Below are 24,211 nucleotides of genomic sequence, written 5' to 3'. Positions count from 1 at the left end.
TTAAACGTCAGTCGCAAAAGATAAGGGTTACTATAAATATTGGAGGATGTCCTTCAGATAATATGCGCTGATCTCACAAACGAGATATTACTTACTTTACTTTGCTCAATTCAGTTTTCTAGAAATGGCAAATTCGTTAAGCATCCTGATTCTTTGTGGCGTGGGAGCACAAAACTCCTATGTTGCCCAAGAACTCGCCAAAGCGGGCCACAAAGTGCGTATCCTCAGTCGAGATACAGAAAAGGAAGAACCCAAGAAGTTGGCAGCTTTACCCGGCATTGAAGTCGTAAAAGGCGATACTTATGACGAAGAAGTGCTGGCGTCTGCTTTCAACAACATCGAGTCTGTCTTTGTGAATACGAATGGCTTTGCAATTGGAGAGAAAAGCGAAATATACTGGAGTATTCGCATTTACAAACTGGCTCTCTGTGCCGGAGTAAAGCACTTCATCTATAGCACGCTACCATATGTGTCCAAGAAGAGCGGCTTTAATCCTAGATTCCGCGTCCCGTTTGTGGATGGAAAGGCCAAATTCGGAGGTATAGAGCCATGCCCCTTTCATTAGCAGAGTTTCTACTAAGTGCATGTACTAGAGTACCTCAAGTCTCAGCCGACAAATGTTATGAATTGGAGCCTATTGGAAAGTGGTCCGTACGCCGAAGATAGCCTTCATCGACGGGCTCCTAAGCTTGACGAAGCGATGGGCGAGTGGATCTGGAAGTTATTCCTAGGCGAGAGCGGCTGTATGGCGCTCGTATCTCTAAGGGACCTTGCTTGGTTTGCGCGATACATGTTTGAAAACCCAGAAGAGTTTCGCGGAGATCTCTTAAGCGTGGGCATCAAGCACACTTCAGGGGCAGAGCTCGCTTTGGCACTTACAGCGGTCACAGGCAAGCCGTCAAGATACGTTCCAATGACAGAAGAGGAGTTCCGTGAGGGCTATCCGCTTATAAAAATGGGTGTGGCCCATTCGCCGGGATATGATGACCCTACGCTGTGGACACCGCAGAGCATGTTCTATAACTGGTTTACGGTCTGGACGAATAGCGTCGGTAACACGGGATTGTGGACAAGGGAATACCAGCGTCTGGATAGGATTAAGCCAGACCGTATCAAAAGTGTCGAAGAATGGATGAGATCCGTTGGCTATGATCCTGAAAAATCTGAGAAGTCTATACTGCAGAGCGGTATGACTTTGGCTGGCATCGGCGAGGTTATTGGAAAGTAGTGATACATGAATCACGCTCTTCTGGCTTTGTAAATAATATAAACAAGTCGTTAAGTTAGGCACATATACTCTATAATGCTCTGCTATATGGTAATCAAGATGTGCTGCATTAATCTCTTTACTCCCGACAGGGGCGTAGAGCTAGCCTTTTTTATGATTCATTAGACTCGAGTATTCGAATGATTTTCGGCCGTGTTGCACAAAACCTCTCAACCAACACACATGAAGGATCAGCCTTAGCGCGTCATGTTTGAATCCCCAAAATGTCCCCGCCAACGGTAATTTTATTTAACCATCATTCCCGCCATTGACATTTCAGCACCAGACTCAATGCTACGTGTGTATTAAATACCGACATCCCACTAGCAGATCGAAAATTCCTCTGGCTCTTGTCGCTGGCACAACGATGGGAAATAGCTCATCAACACCTGTTCGCGACCAGGACGCGATAGAAGAAGATGATGAAGATGACATTTTGACAGAGGCCGCCTTTGCCAGAAGAGCCGAGGACATACGCAGCCGGTTTCCGATTGAGTCCCCAGTCGACGAAGCTATCCCATGCGAGTACACGGCCTTCATCTCGCCAGGTACGATTTCTATTCCCTCGGCCTTCAAAGTCTAATGACAATCTTTAGATTCTCCTCCTCTCTTAACCACACTGCCTCCCGAGCTCATTGAAGAGCTAGTGAGCTATCTAGACAATCGCTCAATTAAGAATCTACGCTTGACTTGCAGACTCTTTTGTACTATTAAGTTACGTATTAATCGAGTCTTTCTCTCTGCCAATCCACTCAATATTCGCGTCGTTCATTCTATTGCCGATCACGATGTATATCGCCAGGAAATTATCGAGCTTATTTATGACGATGCGCGCTTATGCCACTCTCGTGCTGATCATTCCAACAATCAACATCCGGATACCGTCCGGCCAATACCTCTCGAGATATTATACGATAGGCCAATGACGGATATGGAATGGTTTCAGACGGAACGGGATGCGAACCTTGAGGAATTACAGTCACGCGAAAGGCACGATGAGTCAGGCCATCCTACAGACCTTAGAATATACCGGCAAGCAAATGCCGAGTTGCCGTTGGCAGAATCATGGTCATATTACCATGATCTCCTACATCAGCAAGATGATGTGATCGCTCATGGGGCTGATGTCCAGGCTTTTCGATATGCTTTGCAGCGGTTTCCCGCCCTGCGAACAGTCACTGTTACACCTGCTGCTCATGGATGGCTATTCACCCCTCTATACGAGACTCCTATGATTCGAGCTTTCCCCTATGGATTCAATTATCCACTTCCTCGCGGCTGGCCAACTGAACGTTGTTACGACACTGGCGAAGAACCCGCACCTTGGGAAGATTCAAAAGCGCGATGGCGCGGCTATTGTTTAGTTGTAAAGGTTTTGGCTCAAGAGCGACAGCATCATCGCGTCTCTGAGCTTCGAATTGACTCCCACAATCTACGTAATGGCCTCAATTGTCGCATCTTCGAGCAGCCATCCGAGGAGTATTTAGACTTTGTTTCCTGCCTTCAGCACCCTAACCTAAAGAAATTGCATCTATCCCTTATGGTGGAGTTTAGTTGGACAGCTTTTCGCCGTAATCTCTTGCGGAACGCCTTAGCAAAATCGTCACAGCTAGAGTATTTCAGCTTGGAAACAGGCATGGACATATTCAGCTACGCCCCCATGTATTATAGCCACCATGAGATCCCACCAGCGCTGCAAACATTTCTTCCTGTTGATCGCTGGACAAGGCTACAATATTTTCGGTTATGGAACATTCCAGTGGATTCCGCTGATTTGATATTAACACTCTTACAGCTTCCTGCATTGCAGTTACTTGAACTGGGGTTCTTATTTTTACAATCTGGCACCCAGCGTGAGTTACTAGAGGAAATGCGTGACTCTCTGCTTTGGCATGAACGAAACACGCGGCCCAAAGTCAAGTTTGCTGTACCCATCGATCATTATATTCAGGGACGCGCAATTTGGATTGACGAAGAAGTTGAGAATTTTTTGTATCATGGTGGCGAGAATCCTCTTGAGATAAACGATGAAGTATGCTATGACATGGGAGTTATGAGAGATGCATTTGATCCAGAGTTTGAGAGGCCTTATATACATCCGAAGAAGAGATTAGAGCTTCTACGAGCATTAAAGCTATAAGTATAATTGAAAGCAGATGTCTTGATAAATCATGTTAAAATGAAATGCTCCGGCTAGCTTTCCGATTGACTGCAAGACAATGAGTGCTACATGCTATTTGCATTACTGGTATTTGAATTGTAGATGGTAGTTCTTCATAGTCCGCTTGCCCCGCGGCCATTCTCGTTACGACTATGATAGCGATAATGCTGTAAACTGGACTCCTAACAAGTGATGCAGTGCATTCGTCAACAACTCAAAATACATGTAAATAATATCCACTCCTCGTAAGGCTGAGTCATGTCTACTATTGAGCTATCCTCTTCTTCACTGCATAAATTGGATTGTTTCACTAATCTGGACTCGTTAGTTTACGGACTTAGTAAAATTCATGGCTGTATCTGGGGCTTGTGTACAGGCGAAATGTGTCTTTATTCGCTTTGACTTCTAATTGTATAGACTACGAGAGCTTGGTTTACTTGAGCTCCGAAACAATTACAGGTTACGTGGCTCGGCATGGGTGATTAGGCAGCACTTTCTTTTGTTTCCCCGTTAGCTGTCAAGAAAGTCCCTCTAGGATTTTAGCGTCGTTAGCTACAGCTCAACATGCGGCTTCGCTCAATTGAAGACGCCGTGATGCCGAGGCCAATGTCTACAAAGTAGTGAAGAACACAGTGTCCTGAATAATATCAGAAGCTTTTTTATGAGCTTTGGCAATAGTATTTATGGGCCATACATGTCACTTCTGAGTGGAAGTGGAACTTGATCGGATTGCAAGCTCATCAACGGGCGTCTACTTATTTCATCCCCCACCATTGTCTCCTCCCGCCTCATAGGCAAGTCTAAGATCAACTTCGAAAGAAATGGCTACATACAAGCTTGTGCCCAATTGCACGGTAGACGATGCCGTAGGTCTTGCCAACTCCAACATGACAGCTTTTTGGGGCGAGCCTTGGTGGAACATGAATTGGGACAAGCCTCTCGCTGCGATCATCGAGTCTGCTTCGGCCAGAATGCCAACCAATCTCCTCAAAGACAGAAATGTAAGACGGCATCAGAAAGTCATAGATACGTCAACCGGACAAATTGTCGGCTATGCTAGATGGATATTACCGGAGTCGCATGCAGATTCCTGGCTCGATGCCCAAGTCCCAGACGTAAGTGAGCAGGACAAGGCTCGCTTCCAGACAGCCTTCGAGGCAGCAGACTGGGCCATCCGACCCGAAGTTCACGATTCAGATGATCTTGTTCTGGAGCAATTTCATAAGCATACCCCTAAAGGGCCGTACATGAGTAAGTATTACCCATTCTTTCTTCAAACTTTTGTCACTGATAAGCAATATAGAGCTCGATTACCTGGGAGTGCATCCTGACCATCATCGCCGAGGAATCGGTAGCATGCTTGTTAAGTCTGGTGTAGAACAAGGTGATCAATTAGGTGTATATTTGTATATGATTGCCATGGGGCAGAAAGCAGTCGACATGTATACGAAGCTGGGTTTCGAGGAGCTGGATAGTCTAAAACAGGATATGACTAAATGGGGCCGCGATGGGAGTTATGACACTTGGATCTTGGTAAAGCATCCCAGAATCCAGTGATACAGTAGCTCTGATCACAAATGATCGACTCCTCGTCATAAGAGAACTCCATATCTCTTTATCATTATTTTTAATAAAGACTGGACAACAACACTCATAAAGAGCTGTTCAAATTTGCGCTGCTATCTACACAATACCCTAGAATACTATCTTTTATCTTTTACACGGGTAGTTTTCTTTTGGCAACTTGTAATAAAGTGTTAAAGAAGAAATAGTAACGTAATTTCACTACCAGCCGATATCATTTTCGCTTTGCAGCTGCCTATTCCCAATTGTTCATTCCCGATCATTGGAAATAGGCCAGTGTCTCCATCCTTTCATTGTCAGTTAATAGTAGTTTGGAGTTATGTTATTAGATCCATTGTTAATGATTAAGCAATGCAAATGTGCAAAATACGCTGCGCTCGTCGAACCGTTTCATGAAGCACCTATTTTCACTACTTCCTCTGCTTTACATAATACAAATCATCTACCAATATTCTTAACGGTAAGTGACGGCACTTCTCAGGCCTCAGGGCCTGAGGCTTCGGACGAACCACTACGAAAAGATCCTACTTCAACATCTGGACAGAGGGAGCTGGTTCAGACATCATGGGAGCTCACAAACCATGACTTGGACGTATTTTGAGTATTACTCCAAGCACATCCAACGTTTATTGCTAGAGGCCAATGATGAACTTGGAGTAGAATATGTTATAATAATTGCTAGGAAAATACTTTCAGGAGCCGCGAGAGAAGAGAAATACAGAGATATAACAGCCCTTATACAGAATACTTTCTTCAAGAAACGCTGGACACTATGGCGCTTCTCTTCTTTCCATCGACACCGAGACTACAAGGTGGCTCAGAAGTTTAACAAAATCGACTCGCGGCTGTCAGCATATAGCCATATTTGCACTTGTGAACGAAAGTTCGAGGGTTTAACTATTGGGATGATCACCTTGTCATCTTGAAACAGGCATTCGATGAATCCAGCCCCAGAACCATTTTCAGTGGTGGTTTGACACGAGAGATGGTGTTCAATGGAATACCTTCTGGGTAACAATACTTGCTTTTATTGTTTCTGCGTGTCTGGGTATTTACTGATTATTGAGGGTGTCCTGCAAGTATATCTGTCATATCGGAGTGCAAAATATTTGGAGAGACATGAGTGGTTGTATTGATATATCGACGTCGAGACTGTGTTTGCATATTGGTAATACACTTCAGTCAGATACTATATGTAGGGAAACTTTGCCTAATGTGGTATAACAGCGATGGGAATTTTGGGCAAGATCGCCTTCGGGCTGGATTTTACGTATTGTTAGACTGGTGCCGGACTACTGTATGTATTGCATTTGTTTGCGACATTAGTTAAGATTCTATAGATCTGATATCTGACCGGAGATTATTAATTGTTTATAGATACAGCGCATACGGCTATTTGAATAGGAGTACTTCTTGTAGGCCGATCGAGCATGCTTTCCTCATAGGCGCGTGGATAAATTTCCACTCTCACTCATAAGTAACAACAGGTTAGCTAGCCGAGGCAACACGGCCCCCACGGAGTACCAATTTTTACGTTATTGTAATAGTGAGCCATATTAACAAAAAAAAAAAAAGAATTTATGGCGAATTTGAAGACTCAATTCAATTTGGAGCATATAACTCAGTTTCGTTTGATATCCCTTCTGTTCTGTTACAAATGAGAACAGCTTGGATTGCCTTGGTATTTAAAGCTTCATGCAGACAGGGATGTCCTTTTTCCTTTCCTGGAATAGTCTCTTGATCTGACATCGAGCATCGGTTCCACCTAATGCTAGTGCAGGCAAGGTTCTCTTATTTCCTTTTCTGTCCAGCAGTGCCACTAAATCACCCACTTTTTATATACTAGATGCCATCAACGGCATGTGAATAGTTGCGAAGACCGTCTAATATATACGTCAATTGATGAAATTTCGCCTCGGAAATGGCTAAATATGACACTAGTATTCATTTATTGCTCATATGACAAATGCAAAAGTCTAGCTTAGTGAATCAGGCAACCAGGAGAGATGGAATCTCCTGCATATGGAGCAGGTGGGTTTTCGCTGTATGCATCTATATAAACAAGACCATACCTCTGAAAAGTTCTGATCCAATCTCTACATTTAACAACATCATAACACTTCCTTTTCCAATATTCAAGTTAACTTACCTTGAAACGCCTAAAATGTCCACTGTAGACTCCCTCTCTCTGGCCGGCAAGACTGCCATCGTCACAGGTTCCGGCAAAGAGAACGGTATCGGGGCTGCCATTGCTCTTGCTCTCGCTCGCAACGGCGCGCGTGTTGCCATCAACTACGTTTCAGAAGCAACCGCTCCTCGAGCAGCAAAAGTCGCAGCCAGTATTGAGGCAGTTGGAGGCAAGGGCAGCGCTGCAATTATTCAACAAGACGTCACCACGCCAGAGGGGACAAAAAAGCTGGTTGCTGAAACTATCAAGGCTTTCGGAGTCGATCGAATTGATATCCTTGGTAAACATCGACCATCTAACCTTTTCGCCAGAAACGAAAGCATTTCACTAATGAATTCTGCTCTTGTAGTAAACAATGCCGCCTGGGCTGCAAGGGAGCCTGTCTTGACTACGACACAGGAAAATGTCCAACGAACTTTTGATACATGTGTTTTAGGCCCGCTGTACCTCATTCAAGCTACAGTACCCTACATGCCGCAGGGTGGAAGGATCATAAATGTCGGGAGCGTAGCTTCAAAACTTGGCATTGAGCCCGTTTATGGTGCCGCAAAGGCAGCCATGGATGCTCTGACTTTTAGTCTCGCAAGAGATGTAAGTGAAATAATATCTCCTCTTTTATTGACAAAAGCTAATAGTCACGTCTAGCTGGGAAGCGATGGCAAGCGCATTACGATCAACACTGTCATGCCAGGTCCTGTGCTTACTGACAGCTTGCCGCCGACTCCCGAGTTCGAAATGCTAAAAGACGGCCTATTGAATATGACTAGAGCTGAGAGGAGATTTGGGACTGTGGAGGATATTGCAGACTCAGTGCTGCTTCTTGCAAATGAGAAGAGCCGGTGGATTACTGGAGAGAGCATTTCTGTTAGCGGCGGTATCGTGGGTAACTAATTACATGAAGTCACTTTATACTTCTATGAGATCAATTGAAATAATCCTATAAAAGAATTTACCACTGATCTGAGAAATAAATGATGGCATCACTTCATTATTTACCCCAATTAGCTCTAAGATTTTGCCTCGATAGTAGATACTGTTTCTCGTGGCGATTACCTCGTACTAGTTCGGCTGACTGCCACGATGAGTGGAGAGGCAAACCCCCCCCCCCCCCCCATGCTAGTTAGTGTCAAGGCTAGCTAATAAAGGGAAGTTTCCGGCCAGTCGGGCATATAAGAATACCACGCTCCTTTCTAAACTTGTGCGAGCTTCTTGTCTTTCCGATCCTTTTAGACATCATCTCTTTTATTGCATAATATTAATACTCTTATATTCCATTTTCTGTGACATCACATCAAGCTCTCTGTTTCTGGTCATGGGTGCCAAGCATCTATCTTTTATCAACATCTCTCGTCCTGATGAGGGCCAGAGTAAGCGTACCAAGGCATTGGTACGTCGGCATGTTATGGCAGATGTTGGCCGTTCAAGGCGTAAAAAGGCGAAATACAAGATTATACCCCTCCAAGTTGCCGCCACAATTACTTCATCAGACGTTGTACCAGTAAACGCCGAAGCAGCTGAATCACTCCCTCTCGTGAGGATGCCGCCGTCGTTTCAAACTTTTCTCACCGGTGGTGATGCTCGTGCTTCAGAACTTATTACTTTCAGTAAGTAGTCTTTATGATAGATACTTATCCCTGAAATTATATTTTAACCACAAGCTATAGTGACGTCTGAAGCTGACTACGTGTACCGTCCGTTTCGGGCATCGTGGTTTCGGATCGGTCTCTCTGATACAGCCGCATTCGACTTATGGCTTGCGCAAGCAGTGGTAATTCGCGATAGTTTATCCCATCAAAAAGATGCAGTCAACTATGATGAAGAATATTCGGATACATCTGAAGCAAATAGATATTACTGCAAGTCCTTGCAACAGCTGGCTACTCGACTCAACAATCGCGAAGATTGTGTAAGCGATGGTGTTATAGCGACTATCATGGGATTTATATGCGTTGATGTAAGATATTCTTTTGCTGGCCATCATCTCGCGAGGAATGAATCAGCCTAACATAGACTCAGACTCGTGTCGGAAATTGGGATCGATATACCGTGCATATGGATGGCCTGGAGCGAATATACCATCTTCGTCATGGATTTGACACTTTAGATGGTGAGATCCCACTAATGGCATTTTGGTGAGCTCAATAAATCTCATAATCCCGGCATCCTTACAGCAGTTAACAAATAAGCAGGGTTGATTTAATGGGTGCATCCATGCTCAATCGCTACCCAAGATTTCCCATCCCAAAGCAGCTGATGAATTCTCAGAGGATAAATAAGGACGACATTCCCCAAACGCTGCGCACTTTGCTTCATCATGCTGAGAAAGTCACTCCTCAAGGCGGGCAGATATACGCTATGTTACGCATGATGGCACCAGTTGTTGCTATAGTGAACCGCAATACTTATGATGCCCTATTCTGGACCGAACCGGCGGTTTTGATCGAAATACTTGGCGTTGCTAGTCATTTTGTGCTGTCAGTGCCTAAATGTCCGGAAGATGATACACAAACAGATTATCCGGTCTTCATGGTGCAGAGGATGGTACAACTTGCGTGTTTGATGATCATGTCAGAGCTCAAACGAGTAGCATCCTTCCACTGGGCAGACATAGGCCCTCTGGGTGATCGCTTCATAATCCTACTGCAGGAATCTACTTGCGAGATTCCTATGGAGCTCAAAAAACTGCGATCTTGGGCAATTGTGACGGCATACTCCTTGGCGCGGCTTGAAATTCGAGACTCATTGCTTGTCGAAGCGAGGCAATCCATGAGTGAGGTCGGCATCTGCTCTTCTGATCAAGCGATTGATTATATGAAGGATACTTTGTGGTTGCAAAGTATCAATCCAATTATATTGGAGAGCTTATTTGTATCTAGCAGTGGGTGATTAGAGCAAAGATGAGTACCAAAAATATACCACGATCAAAATATTGCAACTCTCGTAACTTTCTCTGTCTAGAGACTTTGGTTGGCCGCTGCGTGATATGGCCAGTAGAGGCGGTCGGTACTAGATAGAGGCAAAGGTGGGCTGGATTACATGTATGCACCATCATCACCCCTTACGAGGTATTTTGTAAGAGGAAAATTATAACAATAAGAAAGAGACAAAAATAAACTACAAATTCACAAGAAATAACATTAATGTAATTTTACGATTGAGACAAGCTGCTGCAGTCACACATTTATATCGTGCTGCCCAGAAAGCGATGCGGACTCGGCCGGGCTTACGTTTATCCGCCCACAGGTTCTGATGGCACTATCGTCGCCATTTTCTCAAGAATCAAGCAAAAGAGTTGGCAGATCCCTCCGGCAAACGGCAAATACCCCCCCATCTTCTATACCCTTGCCCGCATCAATTCGACATATTACTCCTGGGAGGGGGCATCAATTGGGCCACACTCTGGATTCGAGCTCAATTCTGACATTGAAGAGCGACCACCATCGCATATAAAACTCAGACCGCACTGCGAAAGCTCAGACGACCAAGGCGACATCTCGATTGCACTTCGCTGCTGGGGAAGCAAAAAGCAGCCAGCCTACGCATCTTGCATCTCCAATTCATCCAAAATGGCCTCTTCTGCTTCCATCACCGGGCTCTTCAGCCGCCTCTCCCTCCTCTCACGAAACACCACCACCACCGCAACCATGACAACAACAACAACCCCACGCCTCTTCTCGACAACCTCAACCTCTCTCGCCCGCAAGGCTCCTCCCCCAGCAGCCGGCGGCTCTGCCCCCAAAGCCGCCCGCCGCAGCCGCCAGGCCCCGAAATCCGAAAACTTCTTCCGCATCCGCACGCTGCGCCGCAACATGTTCTCGCCGGCACCTCCCCCGCTGCGCATGGCTCGCCTGCGATACCTGCGCCACTGGACCATCCACCGCGCCTGGCAGCTCTTCCGCCGGAAGCAACACGAGGCCATTGAGAAGGAGAGGAGCAGGATGCACGCCGGCATGTACAACGCCTGCGAGGAGCTGCGGAAGACGGTTGGGCCTGGATCGAGGGGAGAGGGGTACTTGTACCGAGTTGCGATGGAGAAGAAGGGCGTTTATGGACTTGAGGGTGTGCCGATAGAGTATGCTCGATTCCAGACGGACAGTCCGGCGAAAGAGGCGTGGAACCACGACTGGAAGAGGTAGAGAGTACGAAGTGGATAAACGGGAGAGGAGGAAAGATTGAACATAAAAAAAAGAGAAACGAGATAGACACGTTATGTACGAATATTAAGCATTGTATAGTATTACAGCACATAAGAAAACCTTTACTGGTATCTTGATAACACTGACGTAAGGAACCTGTAAAGTGAGCACAATGGATATACAATTCAACAATTAGTAACATAGGCACGCAGTTGGGAGGCTCGACAATTTTATTGCCAATAGTAGAGTATAAAAATCCCTTCCCCATCATTCACCCTTTTCCGTCCAAAAAAAAACCCCCCCCAATATACCCCAGAGAGGAAAAAAAAAAAGAAAACCAGTTATTGATCTATGCGATCAACCGTATTAGTATAGAGGTTGAAGTCGCTTCGAGTTAGAGCGCTTTTTCTCCGCTGCAACAAAATACGCTTGCCAAAACATCGCGAGAATACAGGATAAAAAAAAAACAAGAGACAAATTTCCAACTGATAAAGCTAACAAGAACAGTGAAGTAAAAAAATGTAGACATCTCAACTCTGGAGTTGAAATTATGTTCTCGGATAGTTGTATGCTTTTATGCGTTGCCTCATATGATGAGAATCAGCCGTATCACCAAAGAGTATCCAATCAAGCTGGTTTAGATGCTGTGAGATGGTAAAGTGTAATATGCTGACACACTTCGCGATAGAGATGAGATTGGAGTATAAGTGCTCGGATAAGCAAGCAAGAGCAAGCTGTGAAGACTCAAACATTGTGTCATAATCTCATTCCGCAACATATGGGCCTGTAATGTGTATTTGGTCACTGCCTTTGTGCCAGACAGTTATACCGAATTCGGGTCGATTCATGAGAGCGGGTTGGCATGTCGTTTTATAGAACGACACAGCAACCGGTGCTTTCCCCCTTCTCGAATGTAAGAAGAGCAGCTCTGGTGGCGGCTTCAAACACATCGTCGACGCCCTCTCCGCTCAAACTGGAACATTCCAGGTATCGCTTGGCTCCAATTTCTCGTGCAACGCCTTCGCCATCGTGGGCAGTAACGAATCGTTGGGATTTCTTGCGCATCTCCTCAATGGCAACAGGATCATCCCGCAGATCTTTCTTCAGCCCGACGAGAATGATGGGTACACCTTCGCAAAGACGGGTAGCCTCTTCGATCCACTATAACAATAACGTATCAGCCCCCAAAAAAGTCCTATCAATATGACATCTGGTGTCGTCGAACCTTGTGCTTGACATTGTCAAGGGAATCGGGTGTATCAACAGAAAAGCCTATTAGGATGACGTGCGCTTTGGAGTAAGCCAAGGGCCGTAACCGCTCGTAGTCCTCTTGACCGGCCGTATCCCATAGGGCAAGCTGCACAGACTTGCCATCTACTCTACAGTCGGTTACGTAGTTTTCGAAGACGGTTGGGATCTAAACCAGCTTGTTAATCTCGGCTCTGCAGGTCCTGCAGGCGCAGTTGGAACTCACATAATGCTATACGAATTATTAGCGACCGCACATGCCATCTATGCTGGGGCTGACCCAAGACCTGGGGATAGGAAACATACTGTAGGGAAATAGCCAAGTGTGAAGACGCTGAGCAGACTTGTTTTACCGCAGGCGCCGTCTCCAATAATGACGAGCTTCCTACACGTTGCGATGGTCAGTAAGCCGGTCCTTATGCAGAGTTGCCGGCGCTCCAGGCTCGACAGTCGCTGTAGCAAAGTCGAGCGCTGGGCTGCGGCATAGAAGTGGTTGGCCTTGATCGCACCTGCGAATGACGTTTTGCGCACTCCCATTCGACATGTTGAAGAGCTATGATGATACGCAGCTGGATGGGCAGTTGGATGGACAGCAGACAGGGCCAGGCGCTGATTCTTGTGCCAAATGGAGCTTCCCCCAGTCCTACGGCCTGTTTGCCGAAGATCTGTGGATGGCAGGACCAGTTAAAGCAGCGGTTCCCCGGGGAAATGCTGCTCGATTGCCGGCTTTTTGTATCTTGGCTTCGGCAACGCCGCTGCTGTGCTGCCTCGCAAAATCGTGCTGTCGCGTCTAGGGGATACGGGTCGACCAGGGCGGTGGAACGGACTGGTTGGTCGCCAGGCGATTCTGTCGGAATACGAGCTGAAGAGGCTCCAGTTAATTCCCTGCGAGTGGTCGGTCGGCTGCAGAGGGACTCGGCCGCGCCAATTGGATTCGATCAAGGCTAGGGGCAGGATCACACAATGACAATTGATGGCGAGACGTTGACGAGAGAGAGAGAGAAAACGACGGCGACGGCGACAGAAAACCAGACCAGAATGCGCAAGCAGCACGGGTTAAGGGGAAACGCTCTAGCTGCACGTAAAGTGTACCTAAGCAGCCAACACCTGTTAGCACGACGTTTCACAAAGCGGTGGATCGAGGCCCGAGTGAGGCTTGGGGCGTGGTCTTACTGCACGCTGCCACGGAGGAGTTCGCACTATCTGGCTTACCTAAAGGGCGAGTTGACCAACCAGCAGCTCGGCCGTCACTCAAAATATGTCTTGATTGGGACGGCAACGGGGCCGCTTACCAGTATGGTACATGCGCCAATGGAAACTGGCCGAAGAAACGGTTGCCGGAAGGGCGGTAGCACCAGCAGTAGTGCTTCATTACGTATGCAGTGATATTTATAAAGAAGAGGAAATCGGCGGCTGCTATTCGTGCCTCGTGCTGTGTCAAATCTGGCAATCAATCTTGCAGCCGCCGATTTGCTCTATCTCTATCTCCCTGTTTCCTCGCACAGCAAGTCCATTACACAGCACTCTTTTTCGGCTGGACAGTACCGATCGTCCGGTGAGGCTGTGCTCAAGCGAATCAACGACCGGCTCCAAGCCATGGTGCAACGGCACGCATAAGAGGGAAGCGCTAGCAAAGTAAACAAACTCTGCATTTGCAAGGCTATTGGACACGCATATGGAGTACATGCGCCAATATGCACCCGTAACGCGTCCCGTATCCTCGCTTGGGCTCCAGACCCTCAGGATGATATCAAGACCCTGAAAAGGAACTGCAGGTGGCCTAATAATACGGGGTCCCCCATTCGGAGGATTTTTTTCTTCTTAGACAATTAAACATGCCTGTATCGAGTGCCTATCTTATCCATCGTCTAAACCCAAGAAACCTAAAGCAGATTATAACCAAGAAAGGACTCACTGCAGGCCAGCCAGAGTCAAAACGGCTTAAAACTCTGCAGGAGCAAAGCTTCTCGGGGCATTCCCGCGAATCGTAGCCACTCTTTGCCCGATCCACTCTGCCTGATTCCCGGCCTACATCACGCACTTCGCCTACTAGACGCAAAAGGTAAGTTATCGGTCTGGGCCGTGTTCGCTGCGAGACGATGCAAATGGTGGGGTTTGGCGGCCTCTGCAGGATTTCTCACCATTCTTCTTATGCACACGCGCAAACAGAGTACGAGAACTTTGGGTGAAAGGTGAGCTTACCCCGAGGTCTTGGGATGGCGCAAGGCAGAAACAGAACCGTCCCAAGGCTTCTCGAGCCTTGAAGGGCACCGTACAGAACCATTCTCGAAATACCGTCGATGCATGCTGACCCATATCAGCTGCTCAACTGAATGATCTTGTCCCAAAGTGGCGCCGCTGCAGCGAGGGTAGCCTGACGTAGAGCACGAGGATCTCTTCTCGATACGGAAAGCGCTGTAGTATGTACTGTAGTATCTCGATTGCGGCTCGCGAGTAATATGTACCTTAGAACACAATTTACTAAGTGATATCCGATTTATTACGACATATGTTGCATGTCATCGTACAAAAAGCCCAAGCATCTGCCCTTATTCAGAAAATCATGCGCCGTCTATTACAAAGAAGACGGTATCATTCTTTAAGGCGTTTCACTTTGTGTGTATACCTAGACGGTACGGTAATCAAGCATGAATCCAACGCCATCAAGGTGCATGCAAGCTGACCTACCCAGTGCCTATTTAGTCACATCACTTACATTTAATGATGCCGGAAGAATGTTTTCAGTCACTGCGTCCGGGCCGTATTTATGGCAGGATTACCGTATAATGTCCGTCATCGGTGTGCCCACTCAGTCACAATGGGCCTATAAGCAACAAGTATGTAGTATATGGCTTTGGTGCCCGACAGCTCCGCTACCCCTTGCGTCCAGCTTTCTTGATACTTGTCGTACATGCACGGGAGGCTGGAACGAAGAGGCAATAGTAAGAGCGTTGCCCAGCCGAGGGTGAATTTCACCACCCGCTGTTATAGATAGCAATGTTTACCGTGCTCTGCCCCCGATGTATATCCTGCGTAGATAGACGCCACTTGCCAACAATGATGATGTAGTGAGTAAGAGCATGAGATTGCTTTATGTAAGTCATGCGGCAGTCCGGAGCCTCGATCCATGTTTTATTAGCCAAAGCAGGGCAAAGCGACAGCAATACTAGGCACATTATTTGTTTGTGCCAAGCCAGCGCGCTGTCCCTGCGCTGGGGGTACCAATGCGGACTACGGGGTACAGACACGCGCATTCCAGAGACAAAGGCTGCGCTGCTCATCAATGCACATCACAACGTACCGCTCCCTTGTTCTTTGTACTGCAGCTGGCCATAAAGGTTCCCTGCCCGCCACCTTTCAGGCAGTGTTTGCGCAACAAGCGCCCTGTAAGCCCGCTAGCCCCAGCGCCTCAGGCACAAACTGGCAGATTCCGGCCTTGAATTGGGCGTCACGTGCCTCTGCACGACCTAAACCAGCGCGAAAACTGAAGGACGGCTGTCAGCCCCGGTTTTCGCCAGCCTCAACAGGGACAACCACTCTTGCATAACAAAAGTACATGCCGCTATGTAACTACACCACGGTGACTTCCATCGAACTCAGGCCGTCCAAAGCATCGCCTGCTCCTCCCCATACCCCATCGCCACGCATTCGACGCGAGCCCCCCGACGCGCCGCATCTCAATCTCTTGCACAGGCACTCGAGCCGGGGCCTTTGAATACCCCCACTGGCGTCATTGCTGACCTAACCCTGAATTGCGGATTGTGAGTGCCTCATTTTGAACCGCCGGGATATCTCCACCAAACAGGCCAGCCGCAACAATTTCACGGCAAACACCCACCCTCTCGCCCGCCCGCCCTCGTGCTTGCCCGCAGCTCTTGATCGGCCTCGTGTTCTCTGCTTCTCGGCCCAAGTACTTCGACGACTGACTCTCTTTCTCTTTCTCTGCTGCAGGCTGCGTCGTTTTGAGCCGCCCTGGGCCCTGTGTCCCGAGACCCTTGATGCTCTCGACTGCCTCGCTGCCGTAGATTTACGATGCCGGCCCATCATCAGAAACCGGCTCCCCTCGTGCCGGCATCGCCTCGAAATACTGCCAAATATACTAACAAGGACGGCTCCAAGTTCATCACCGTCCCCAAGGGCAGCCCGTCAGACTCATCTTCTCAGCCATCGACACCCACCATCGCGAAACCCAACAGCGCCCTGCCGCCTCCGGATTCCACAGGCCTCGATACGTCGGCGCCGACTGTTAACCGTAAGAAGCAGAAGCGACGGCAAAAGGCCGCGGCGAAGGCTGCTGCTGCACAAGCCGTCAACGGCCATACCAGCCCCGCTCTCAGCTCCGATAAACCGACGCCCGCAGAATACGAGCTTGTCGCAAGTGACGAGGATGATGATGTTTGTTATCTAGCTGAGGACGTCGAGCCTACACCTACAGCGAACGGTCACGCGATAGAAACTAAACCTAGTAAAAAGAACAAGAAAAAGAAGAAAAATAACGGTGCTAGCGTTGAGGCCGAGGAGGCTTTGACGTCAAAACACCAACACCAGCAGCACAATCACCACCACCACCATCACCATCGCCCCCATATTTACCACAATGATGGCCCTGCGCCAGCGACTCAAGTGCCGCGAGGCTCTGGAATGTCTAAGGATAAGATATGGAGCACTAGCAATCACGAGGAGCGCGAGCGTATTAAAGAGTTTTGGCTAGGCTTGGGCGAGGATGACCGGAAATCCTTGGTCAAGGTCGAGAAAGACGCCGTACTGAAGAAGATGAAGGAACAGCAAAAACACACGTGTAGCTGTACCGTTTGCGGAAGGAAGCGCACCGCCATCGAGGAGGAGCTGGAAGGTCTGTATGATGCATATTATCTCGAATTGGAGCAGTTTGCAAACCAAGGAGAGGGCCCCGCCATGCTACCTCCTCCACCCCGAGACTTCTCAATCCGCCCACCACGAGGTATGCCGGGGGCATATACGCGGCATCCCCCAGCCCGCGGGCGAATAGTAGAGCACGTCGGCGACGACGACGAAGAATTAGAGGAAGCCTACAGTGACGACGAAGCGGAGGACGACGAGTATAGCGACGATGAACCACCGGAAGAATTTCACGGCTCTCCTGACCGAGACGTAGCTGATTTCTTGACGTTTGGTAACAGCCTCCAAGTCAAGGGTACGCAACTTCTTGATTCTCTTCTGCACAGATATGGTAACATGGACTTAGGCGGCATTCTCACCGTTGCGGATGACCTACTCAAAAACGACGGCAGACGCTTCATCGAAATGATGGAGCAACTTGCGGAACGTCGAATGGCCCGAGAAGAAGACGCGAGAGACTTCGCCCGCGGCTACGGTCATCCGAACGGCTCATACTCCACTCCTCACAATCACCCTCCTCCCGAAGACGATGACTACGAGGACGAAGAGGAGGAGGAGGAAGAAGACTATGACGATAGTCAAGATGAGGAGTATGAGGACGAAGAGGTATACTACAACCCGTCTATGATGCCGTCCAAGTTCCATACTGAGTGCTGTTGCCAGGACCCGATGACAGAAGAGCAGCGAATGGAAGAAGGACGACGCATGTTCCAGATCTTCGCAGCCCGCATGTTCGAACAACGAGTACTATCCGCGTACAAAGAGAAAGTGGCCAAAGAGAGGCAAGAAAAGCTACTAGAAGAGCTGGAGGAGGAGAGTCGAGCGGTGGATGAGCAAAAAGCCAAAAAGGCCAAGAGCGCTCAGAAAAAGAAGGACAAGGCTGCTCAAAGGAAGCAAGCGCTTGCTGAAGAGAAGGCTCGTAAAGAGGCCGAAAAGGCCGCCGAGGAAACTGCCCGAATCGAAGCCGAGAAGAAGAAGATTGCTGAGCAGAAACAGAAGGCCGAAGAGAAACGAAAACAAAAGGAAGCCCAAAAGAAGGCCGAAGAAGAGGCACGACTAAAGAAAGAAGCCGAACGACTACGGCGGATACACGAGCAGAAGGAAAAACAAGCCGAGCAAGAGCGAAAAGCGCGCGAAGCCAAAGAGCGAGAAAAGAAGCTCAAGGAGGAGCAGCGCCTAAAGGAGCAAGAGGCTCGTGAGCAAAAAGAGCGGGAAGCCAAAGAGCGTAAAGAGAAACAAGAACGCGATAAGCGAGAAAAGGAGGCCAGGGCCGCCAAGGCCAAGAAGGAAGCTCAAGAGGCGGCAGAGGCTGCCAGCAAACAGCATCAACAACAATTGCTGCAGCAGCTTCAGCAGGCCAAGGAAGAAAAGGCAGCTCCAAAAGCTTCCTCTGTCCAGGTATCCCAGACACAGCCTTCACAGCCTGCCAAGCGTGGAAGTAGCCAACAGCAACAGCCTCAGCAACAGCATCCTGTTTCGCTGCCCGCCGTCTTACCCCAACATCCTCCTAATCCAGCCAGCTTCGTTTCACCCAAAATCGCGGTGGCAACTCCGGTAATTCCCAAAGCGCCAACACCTATACGGCTGAGAACGGCATCTCAACAGCACGGTACGGGTCCGGCCAGCTCATCAGACTCTCAAGGGGCATCTGCTCCTAGCCAGAGCGCGTCTCCACATTCAACGACGCCGGCGTATACCAGTCCTAGCTCAACAGAGAGACGAATCAGCGGAAGCACTCCCGTCACAATACTGCCAACTGGGATGTCGGTTACGCCGCCTGGGCTGCCACCACTCAAAGGACCAAGCCCTTCAGCCCAGTTCCAAATGCCCATGATGGGCATGCAGCCCCCTCCAGGTTTAACTGGTCATCAACCTCCACCTGGATTCCCTGGTCGACCAAATCATGATCCAATATTCCCTGTCGGGTTCAGGCCTAATCCTGGGCATAACATGATGATTCCGCCGCCCGGCATCAATAGTCCCACTGGTCGCGGATATCCACCTGTCACTATGCCCCCTCCGGGATTCTCTCAGCCAACAAGCGATTTCCCAATTGGTGGCCAAGGCTACCCCATGCCTGCTAGAGACGGATCTGTTTTAACCAACGGACGTCAGGGCTCTATAGGTTTTGATAGCTCACCCAGCACTCCTCTGCAAGGCTTTGGACGACCGGCGCCAATAGGTAGGCCAGGTAGCATTGGCCAAGGGTATTCGCACGACAAGGATGAAGATACGCAACATCTGGGAAGCCGTGTTCTTGTTGAGGATGATGAGCCACTGGGCTCTGATGCTAATGGCGGCGGCTTGCGCAACCACCCACCAGGGCCACGAACCGGTTTCGCTGCGGGCCCCTTTATCGACTCGGGATTCCCAATGGGTCACAACCCTTGGGCTCCGATCAACAGCCCCCCGCAGCCTTTTCCTCCCAGCACTGCTGCACAGCCGTTTCCTCTGCCGGGATTTGGAAGCCCCGGATGGGGCCCTCCAAGCGGCCCCCCTGGATTCCATGTTGGTTCACCTAATGGGATGGGGTCTATCCGATCGCATGCGCAACCTCGCCATGTAACTGTCCGCCTACTACTCTCCCAGGCATGCAAAGACTTGATAAACACGCCTTCCGCAGACAAGGAGGGATATGTTGATCTGGTCAGCATCAAATCGCACGTGGAAATGGTGTCGGGCGATTCGAGCATCTCGGAGCAAGATCTATTGAACCTCTGTGATACGATGGGCAGTTCATCCAATGGAGGAGGGTCCTTTGACGTCAAGCAAGACATGCTCGGGCTGAGGAGGGTACGATGGGTTCCCGACACAGATGAAGGCCTGAATCCTCACTTTCGGGCTGTTGGGGCCCCTGGTGAGATTGGCAGTCCCTTGGTAGGCCACGCTTCATTGCGGGGAGTTTAGACGAGTCCCGGCAAAAGACGGCGCGAGAAGACTGAAGAGAGCCCCTCTCGGCGGAAGAATCTCCTTGAGCGACTCGGCGTCACCAACGGTCCATCTGCAGATTACCGACCGAGACCGGTCACAACAGCAGATCATATTGAGCAGCCATCCATAAATACGATTTTGGACCTGATGGATCGGACCTCTAGGCAGAGCAATACGATAAAAAGTCACAGGAAGGGCGTCAGCGAAAATTTTGGACTGAGCTTTTCCCGTGAGGATACCGCTACTGATGATACCAACAAACTAGATACTTGGGTAGGCTTCTACAATCCTCGCACCAACGACAGAAGATCTCTAGGGCCCTAAAACTGGAATGGGAAGAATAATCTTTATGCTGTCTTGTCCTTTTTTACAATGAAGGGACAGACAGGGAGGAAGAGAATATGAATTCAGCGAAGCCGATGCTGCTTTCAGCGCAGAGCGCAAATGCCGGGCTGTGGGAATAAGCGACTCATCAAGGATCAATTGGCATGGCGCGTGCGCATGTTTCCTATATGTGAATTAGACGTGTGGATTATTATTTGGGGGGAAAGACACAAGAGTAGCAAAAGTGCGAAAGCGTGTCTACATACATACCATCCTCGGGATAGTTGTACTCAATCATAACTTTTTGTCCAGCCATTCATTAATTGGTCTTATTTTCCGCCATGTGAAATTATCCATGAACTGCCATCATTCGCGTACATAAAATCCTCTCTAACTTGGCTCTAGTTCCTGAGACTTCCCGAGATCTTAGCATATATTTTTGGGCAGTGTGATGATAAAGACAGAACAAGCTTATCTAGGCGCATGGTGGGGTAAGTTGACGATGCTTCGGTATTGGCAGGTGCGGCGGCCGCGATTGCACACATGTTCTCGCGAAACCCGTGAACGAGAGAAAAATAGAGAGAACTTTTGTGTCTAACATGGAAATTCCTTCTAGCTTTCTTTAGTTTTTTCTTTTCTTTATTTTTTATTTCGATTAAAAACAATTTATTTTTCAAATATCTAAATCAAACCCCCCCAAAGATCAATGCTGCTTCTTTATGTAACGTCAGTTCTTCCCGTTTCCTACCCGAGGCTCGCCTCATTTTCTAGCTGGAATGTCTTTTTATGATATGTGCCCGTCTTGCCAAAGCACGAGAAGCAGCAAGGATGCTACCCACGTATGTGCACCCGTCTTGTTCCCTGTAACCCACGGCTCGAAGAGAGCAACATGATGCGCCGAAAAAACAATAAAAGTAAAAACAAGACATCAATCAAAAGTGCTGGTCCTCCCTGAATGCCGTGCGTCACACAACGTCTCGACCGTTTTCCTGTTCTCTAACCACCTCAAGCCTGCTTGGTGTTAGCCCGTTGCCACGACCTATTCTGGCTTTCTAAGACTGGGCGCGGTCGGTGAAGGGGTCACCTCCCTCTTGGCGCATCAAGGGAGCGCGGGCTTCGGCGGCTCGAGCCTTCTTTGTCTGGGCGCGAGCGAGAGCGGTGGCCTCGGCACGGGCCTCGAGCTGCTTCTGGTGGCGACGCTCTCGGCAGCAAGCAAAGGTCAGGAAGGTGATGCCGATGACGATGAAGGCACCAAAAACGATAGCGATGATGATGCCGGCAACGCCGAGGCTGTCTTGCTTCTTCATGCAGACGGTAGTGCCCTGGCTGTCCATGGAGCACATGAGGCCGGGGGCACAGGCGCTCTGGGCAACTTCGGTGGGCACACATGTGAGGGTCTTGAGGACACCCTTGTCAGTCTGAATATCGCAGGACGAGGTCTTGACGGTGGAGGTGGCGAGACACTGGAGAGTGCCATCACGAGCCCAGTGGGTTGGTGCCGGGGCGGCAATAGGGTTTCGGGCAGCGACTGTCTTCTCTGCTCCCTCGAACACGCCGCGGTATCGCTTCCTCAGGTCTCCCATCTTGGCGAATTCATCGCATCTCTGCAGTGCGTATTTGGCCTCGGAGGCGGCCTGGGCCGCTGAGCATCCGGCGTTGGAATAGCAGGCCTCGACGTCGCTGATGTCGGAGCCGGTGATTTGTGAGAGGCAGAATTCGAGGTTGGTTGGGTTGCTGCAGTCGGAGAACTGGGCCAGATCCCGGCTGTGCTGAGCGAAACATTCCTGCTGAGAGGCGGCAAGGGCGCTGCCGCTGAGGGCGAGAGCAGCAATAGAGGAGAGTCTCATGGCGAAGAGCGTTTGGGTCGTGTCGTGTTGCTACTGACTGTAGAGGGGAACAATGAGTTTCAAAGCCGCAGCCAAAGTCGGGTGCTGAAAAGACGGCGGGATGGTGGGTCTCGAGGTTGGTTTAGCTTACAGAAGGCTTTTGGGAAACGAAGGTGTTCCGGGTCGGAAAACAACAGAGACAGGCTCGCGAGGAACGAAAGATGGGAGATGGATCGCCAAAAAGACGGAGGTGGTGCCAGAGCAAAATACTGGCAGAGGCGGTTCTGTTAACACGAAAAAGGAGTCGAGGAGAACCTGTTTGACGGGGAGCGGCACTTGTCCCCTTTGAGTTAGGGGTCTTCAGTCAGACCCAAGGCTGACTGGGGCTGGGTTTGAATGATCCAAACAAGGGGGGGGCAGCAAGATTAGCCCCAAAGGCTGCGAGCCATGGCCTTTTAGGGGACAGCACAGCGCTGATGAGACGCTTACACGACGCCATCAAGGGCTGTGCAGTGCAGGCCGCGGGAGGTGCTGGTGCCACAGCCGCAATTAGCACGCATCGCAGCTGGGAGCCCTAGTTTATTATGATCACGACGACGGACGCGCGCAACGCCGCAAAACAATTTTTTTTTTTTTTTTTTTTTTTTTTTTTATATTTATCAGTTTAATTCCAGAGACTGGCGTGGAATAATGGAAAGAGGTGCTTATCACTTGCTGCTACTGCGAAACGGTTTTGGGGGGCTGCAGTGCCTACGCCGGCTTCATTTCCTGTGCGGACCCGAGCTGAGTCTAAATCTACGATTTGCTTCCATTTTTAGAGTCTTTTGGCGGCGGGTGGCAGATGCCGGGCCATGTGAAAGCATCAGGCATGCCAAATCACGCTGTGGAATCAATCAAGCAATCGCGCAAACCCGGCAAGGGCATTTAATGAGAATATCTCGGTGTCATCTTTTGTCTTATTCCGCTCCCTGCCTTTTCCTTCTCTCAGCTAGTTTTTCTTCTTCTTTTTTTCTTCTTCTTCTTTTTTTTCCCTCTTTGATTTTTTACGGGGGTTTTTTTTTTTTTGGTCGCAGGTGTGAGCTACGGAGTTCATCGGGCGATATAAGCGGCCCATCCTCCTGACCCCATCGACAGGCTCTTAATCAGCGCTACTTGTGGCTCGCTAATAATAAACCCTTTTCCATCCTACGCCAATGTGCACCATCCTCGTTTTATTGTCATGCTGTTTATATAAATTACCGTAGTAGCAATAACTGTGCTTCATTCTAGATACTTGCTGGGCTGAGGGAGATGGAGGGGAAGACAGCAGCGTTTGTTATCTCCAATTCAGCGCCACTACCATGAGTTGACCCAATAATACTGTAGAGCCAAAAGGATGCCTGTACCAGGCGGAAACGGCTTATCAGTGTCAGAGCCTTGACTTGACCGTGTACACTGTACACGAACGGAGGATGAATAATCAACATGTACAAGAGCCCAACCTGATGCGAATGGGCAGTGCTGCAGCTCATGCGGCGGGACTGCGACTGTCTGGCATGTCGCGCGGTGTACAAAGTACGTGTACCTGTCTACTATCTAGGTACCTACCCTACCACAAAGTCGATGGCCAAATTTACATGCAATGGCGAAGCGATATCATCTGACCCATGTACCCTTTTGCTTCCATTC

General features: G+C 49.0%; 9 protein-coding genes across 9 annotated transcripts; 7 read left to right on the top strand and 2 right to left on the bottom strand.

Annotated features, from left to right (window-relative positions):
• Positions 1–124: 124 nt before the first annotated feature.
• Positions 125–1,228, top strand: TrAFT101_002149 (uncharacterized protein; the record flags this gene model as incomplete). Its single annotated transcript, XM_024903667.2, has 2 exons — positions 125–539; positions 594–1,228. The coding sequence occupies 2 exons, from the start codon at positions 125–127 to the stop codon at positions 1,226–1,228; spliced, it is 1,050 nt and encodes a 349-aa protein (XP_024763267.2).
• A 406-nt stretch (positions 1,229–1,634) lies between these two features.
• Positions 1,635–3,407, top strand: TrAFT101_002148 (uncharacterized protein; the record flags this gene model as incomplete). The annotated part of the gene is made up of 2 exons (XM_024906446.2): positions 1,635–1,815; positions 1,864–3,407. The coding sequence occupies 2 exons, from the start codon at positions 1,635–1,637 to the stop codon at positions 3,405–3,407; spliced, it is 1,725 nt and encodes a 574-aa protein (XP_024763266.1).
• Positions 3,408–4,003: 596 nt separating this feature from the next.
• On the top strand, positions 4,004–5,142 carry TrAFT101_002147 (uncharacterized protein). Its single transcript, XM_024906437.2, has 2 exons — positions 4,004–4,679; positions 4,732–5,142. The coding sequence occupies exons 1-2, from the start codon at positions 4,250–4,252 to the stop codon at positions 4,983–4,985; spliced, it is 684 nt and encodes a 227-aa protein (XP_024763265.1). The 5' UTR covers positions 4,004–4,249; the 3' UTR covers positions 4,986–5,142.
• Positions 5,143–7,176: 2,034 nt separating this feature from the next.
• Positions 7,177–8,091, top strand: TrAFT101_002146 (uncharacterized protein; the record flags this gene model as incomplete). Its single annotated transcript, XM_024909644.1, has 3 exons — positions 7,177–7,480; positions 7,550–7,791; positions 7,846–8,091. The coding sequence occupies 3 exons, from the start codon at positions 7,177–7,179 to the stop codon at positions 8,089–8,091; spliced, it is 792 nt and encodes a 263-aa protein (XP_024763264.1).
• Positions 8,092–8,432: 341 nt separating this feature from the next.
• On the top strand, positions 8,433–10,121 carry TrAFT101_002145 (uncharacterized protein). The gene is made up of 4 exons (XM_024910552.2): positions 8,433–8,804; positions 8,865–9,154; positions 9,217–9,332; positions 9,390–10,121. Exons 1-4 carry the CDS (start codon positions 8,513–8,515, stop codon positions 10,084–10,086), a joined length of 1,395 nt encoding a protein of 464 aa, XP_024763263.1. The 5' UTR covers positions 8,433–8,512; the 3' UTR covers positions 10,087–10,121.
• Positions 10,122–10,501: 380 nt separating this feature from the next.
• On the top strand, positions 10,502–11,443 carry TrAFT101_002144 (mitochondrial 54S ribosomal protein mL40). The gene has a single exon (XM_024907848.2). It carries the CDS (start codon positions 10,767–10,769, stop codon positions 11,334–11,336), a length of 570 nt encoding a protein of 189 aa, XP_024763262.1. The 5' UTR covers positions 10,502–10,766; the 3' UTR covers positions 11,337–11,443.
• A 763-nt stretch (positions 11,444–12,206) lies between these two features.
• Positions 12,207–13,725, bottom strand: RHO2 (Rho GTPase; the record flags this gene model as incomplete). Its single annotated transcript, XM_024905267.2, has 5 exons — positions 13,094–13,725; positions 12,891–12,969; positions 12,811–12,816; positions 12,562–12,753; positions 12,207–12,497 (listed from the first exon to the last, which is right to left on the bottom strand). Exons 1-5 carry the CDS (start codon positions 13,126–13,128, stop codon positions 12,207–12,209), a joined length of 603 nt encoding a protein of 200 aa, XP_024763261.1. The 5' UTR covers positions 13,129–13,725.
• Positions 13,726–15,970: 2,245 nt separating this feature from the next.
• Positions 15,971–21,031, top strand: TrAFT101_002142 (uncharacterized protein). Its single transcript, XM_066126521.1, has 4 exons — positions 15,971–16,345; positions 16,536–17,757; positions 17,809–18,068; positions 18,126–21,031. The coding sequence occupies exons 2-4, from the start codon at positions 16,617–16,619 to the stop codon at positions 20,367–20,369; spliced, it is 3,645 nt and encodes a 1,214-aa protein (XP_065982624.1). The 5' UTR covers positions 15,971–16,345; positions 16,536–16,616; the 3' UTR covers positions 20,370–21,031.
• An 87-nt stretch (positions 21,032–21,118) lies between these two features.
• On the bottom strand, positions 21,119–22,913 carry TrAFT101_002141 (uncharacterized protein). The gene is made up of 2 exons (XM_066126520.1): positions 22,695–22,913; positions 21,119–22,601 (listed from the first exon to the last, which is right to left on the bottom strand). Exon 2 carries the CDS (start codon positions 22,562–22,564, stop codon positions 21,770–21,772), a length of 795 nt encoding a protein of 264 aa, XP_065982623.1. The 5' UTR covers positions 22,565–22,601; positions 22,695–22,913; the 3' UTR covers positions 21,119–21,769.
• Positions 22,914–24,211: the final 1,298 nt, after the last annotated feature.

The sequence above is a fragment of the Trichoderma asperellum genome, chromosome 1, assembly GCF_020647865.1.
Source record: "Trichoderma asperellum chromosome 1, complete sequence".
In the NCBI taxonomy this organism is placed as follows: Eukaryota; Fungi; Ascomycota; class Sordariomycetes; order Hypocreales; family Hypocreaceae; genus Trichoderma; species Trichoderma asperellum.
This window is presented reverse-complemented; position numbering and strand designations above follow the sequence as displayed.

Coding starts and splice junctions, on each gene's coding strand:
- TrAFT101_002142 (XM_066126521.1), top strand. CDS start 16,617: ATGCCGGCCCATCATCAGAAACCGGCTCCCCTCGTGCCGGCATCGCCT. Junction 17,758..17,808: donor TAACAGCCTCCAAGTCAAGG/GTACGCAACTTC, acceptor ACATGGACTTAG/GCGGCATTCTCACCGTTGCG. Junction 18,069..18,125: donor AGGAGTATGAGGACGAAGAG/GTATACTACAAC, acceptor TGCTGTTGCCAG/GACCCGATGACAGAAGAGCA.
- TrAFT101_002141 (XM_066126520.1), bottom strand. CDS start 22,564: ATGAGACTCTCCTCTATTGCTGCTCTCGCCCTCAGCGGCAGCGCCCTT.
- TrAFT101_002144 (XM_024907848.2), top strand. CDS start 10,767: ATGGCCTCTTCTGCTTCCATCACCGGGCTCTTCAGCCGCCTCTCCCTC.
- TrAFT101_002147 (XM_024906437.2), top strand. CDS start 4,250: ATGGCTACATACAAGCTTGTGCCCAATTGCACGGTAGACGATGCCGTA. Junction 4,680..4,731: donor CCCTAAAGGGCCGTACATGA/GTAAGTATTACC, acceptor TAAGCAATATAG/AGCTCGATTACCTGGGAGTG.
- TrAFT101_002145 (XM_024910552.2), top strand. CDS start 8,513: ATGGGTGCCAAGCATCTATCTTTTATCAACATCTCTCGTCCTGATGAG. Junction 8,805..8,864: donor TTCAGAACTTATTACTTTCA/GTAAGTAGTCTT, acceptor CACAAGCTATAG/TGACGTCTGAAGCTGACTAC. Junction 9,333..9,389: donor ATCCCACTAATGGCATTTTG/GTGAGCTCAATA, acceptor ACAAATAAGCAG/GGTTGATTTAATGGGTGCAT.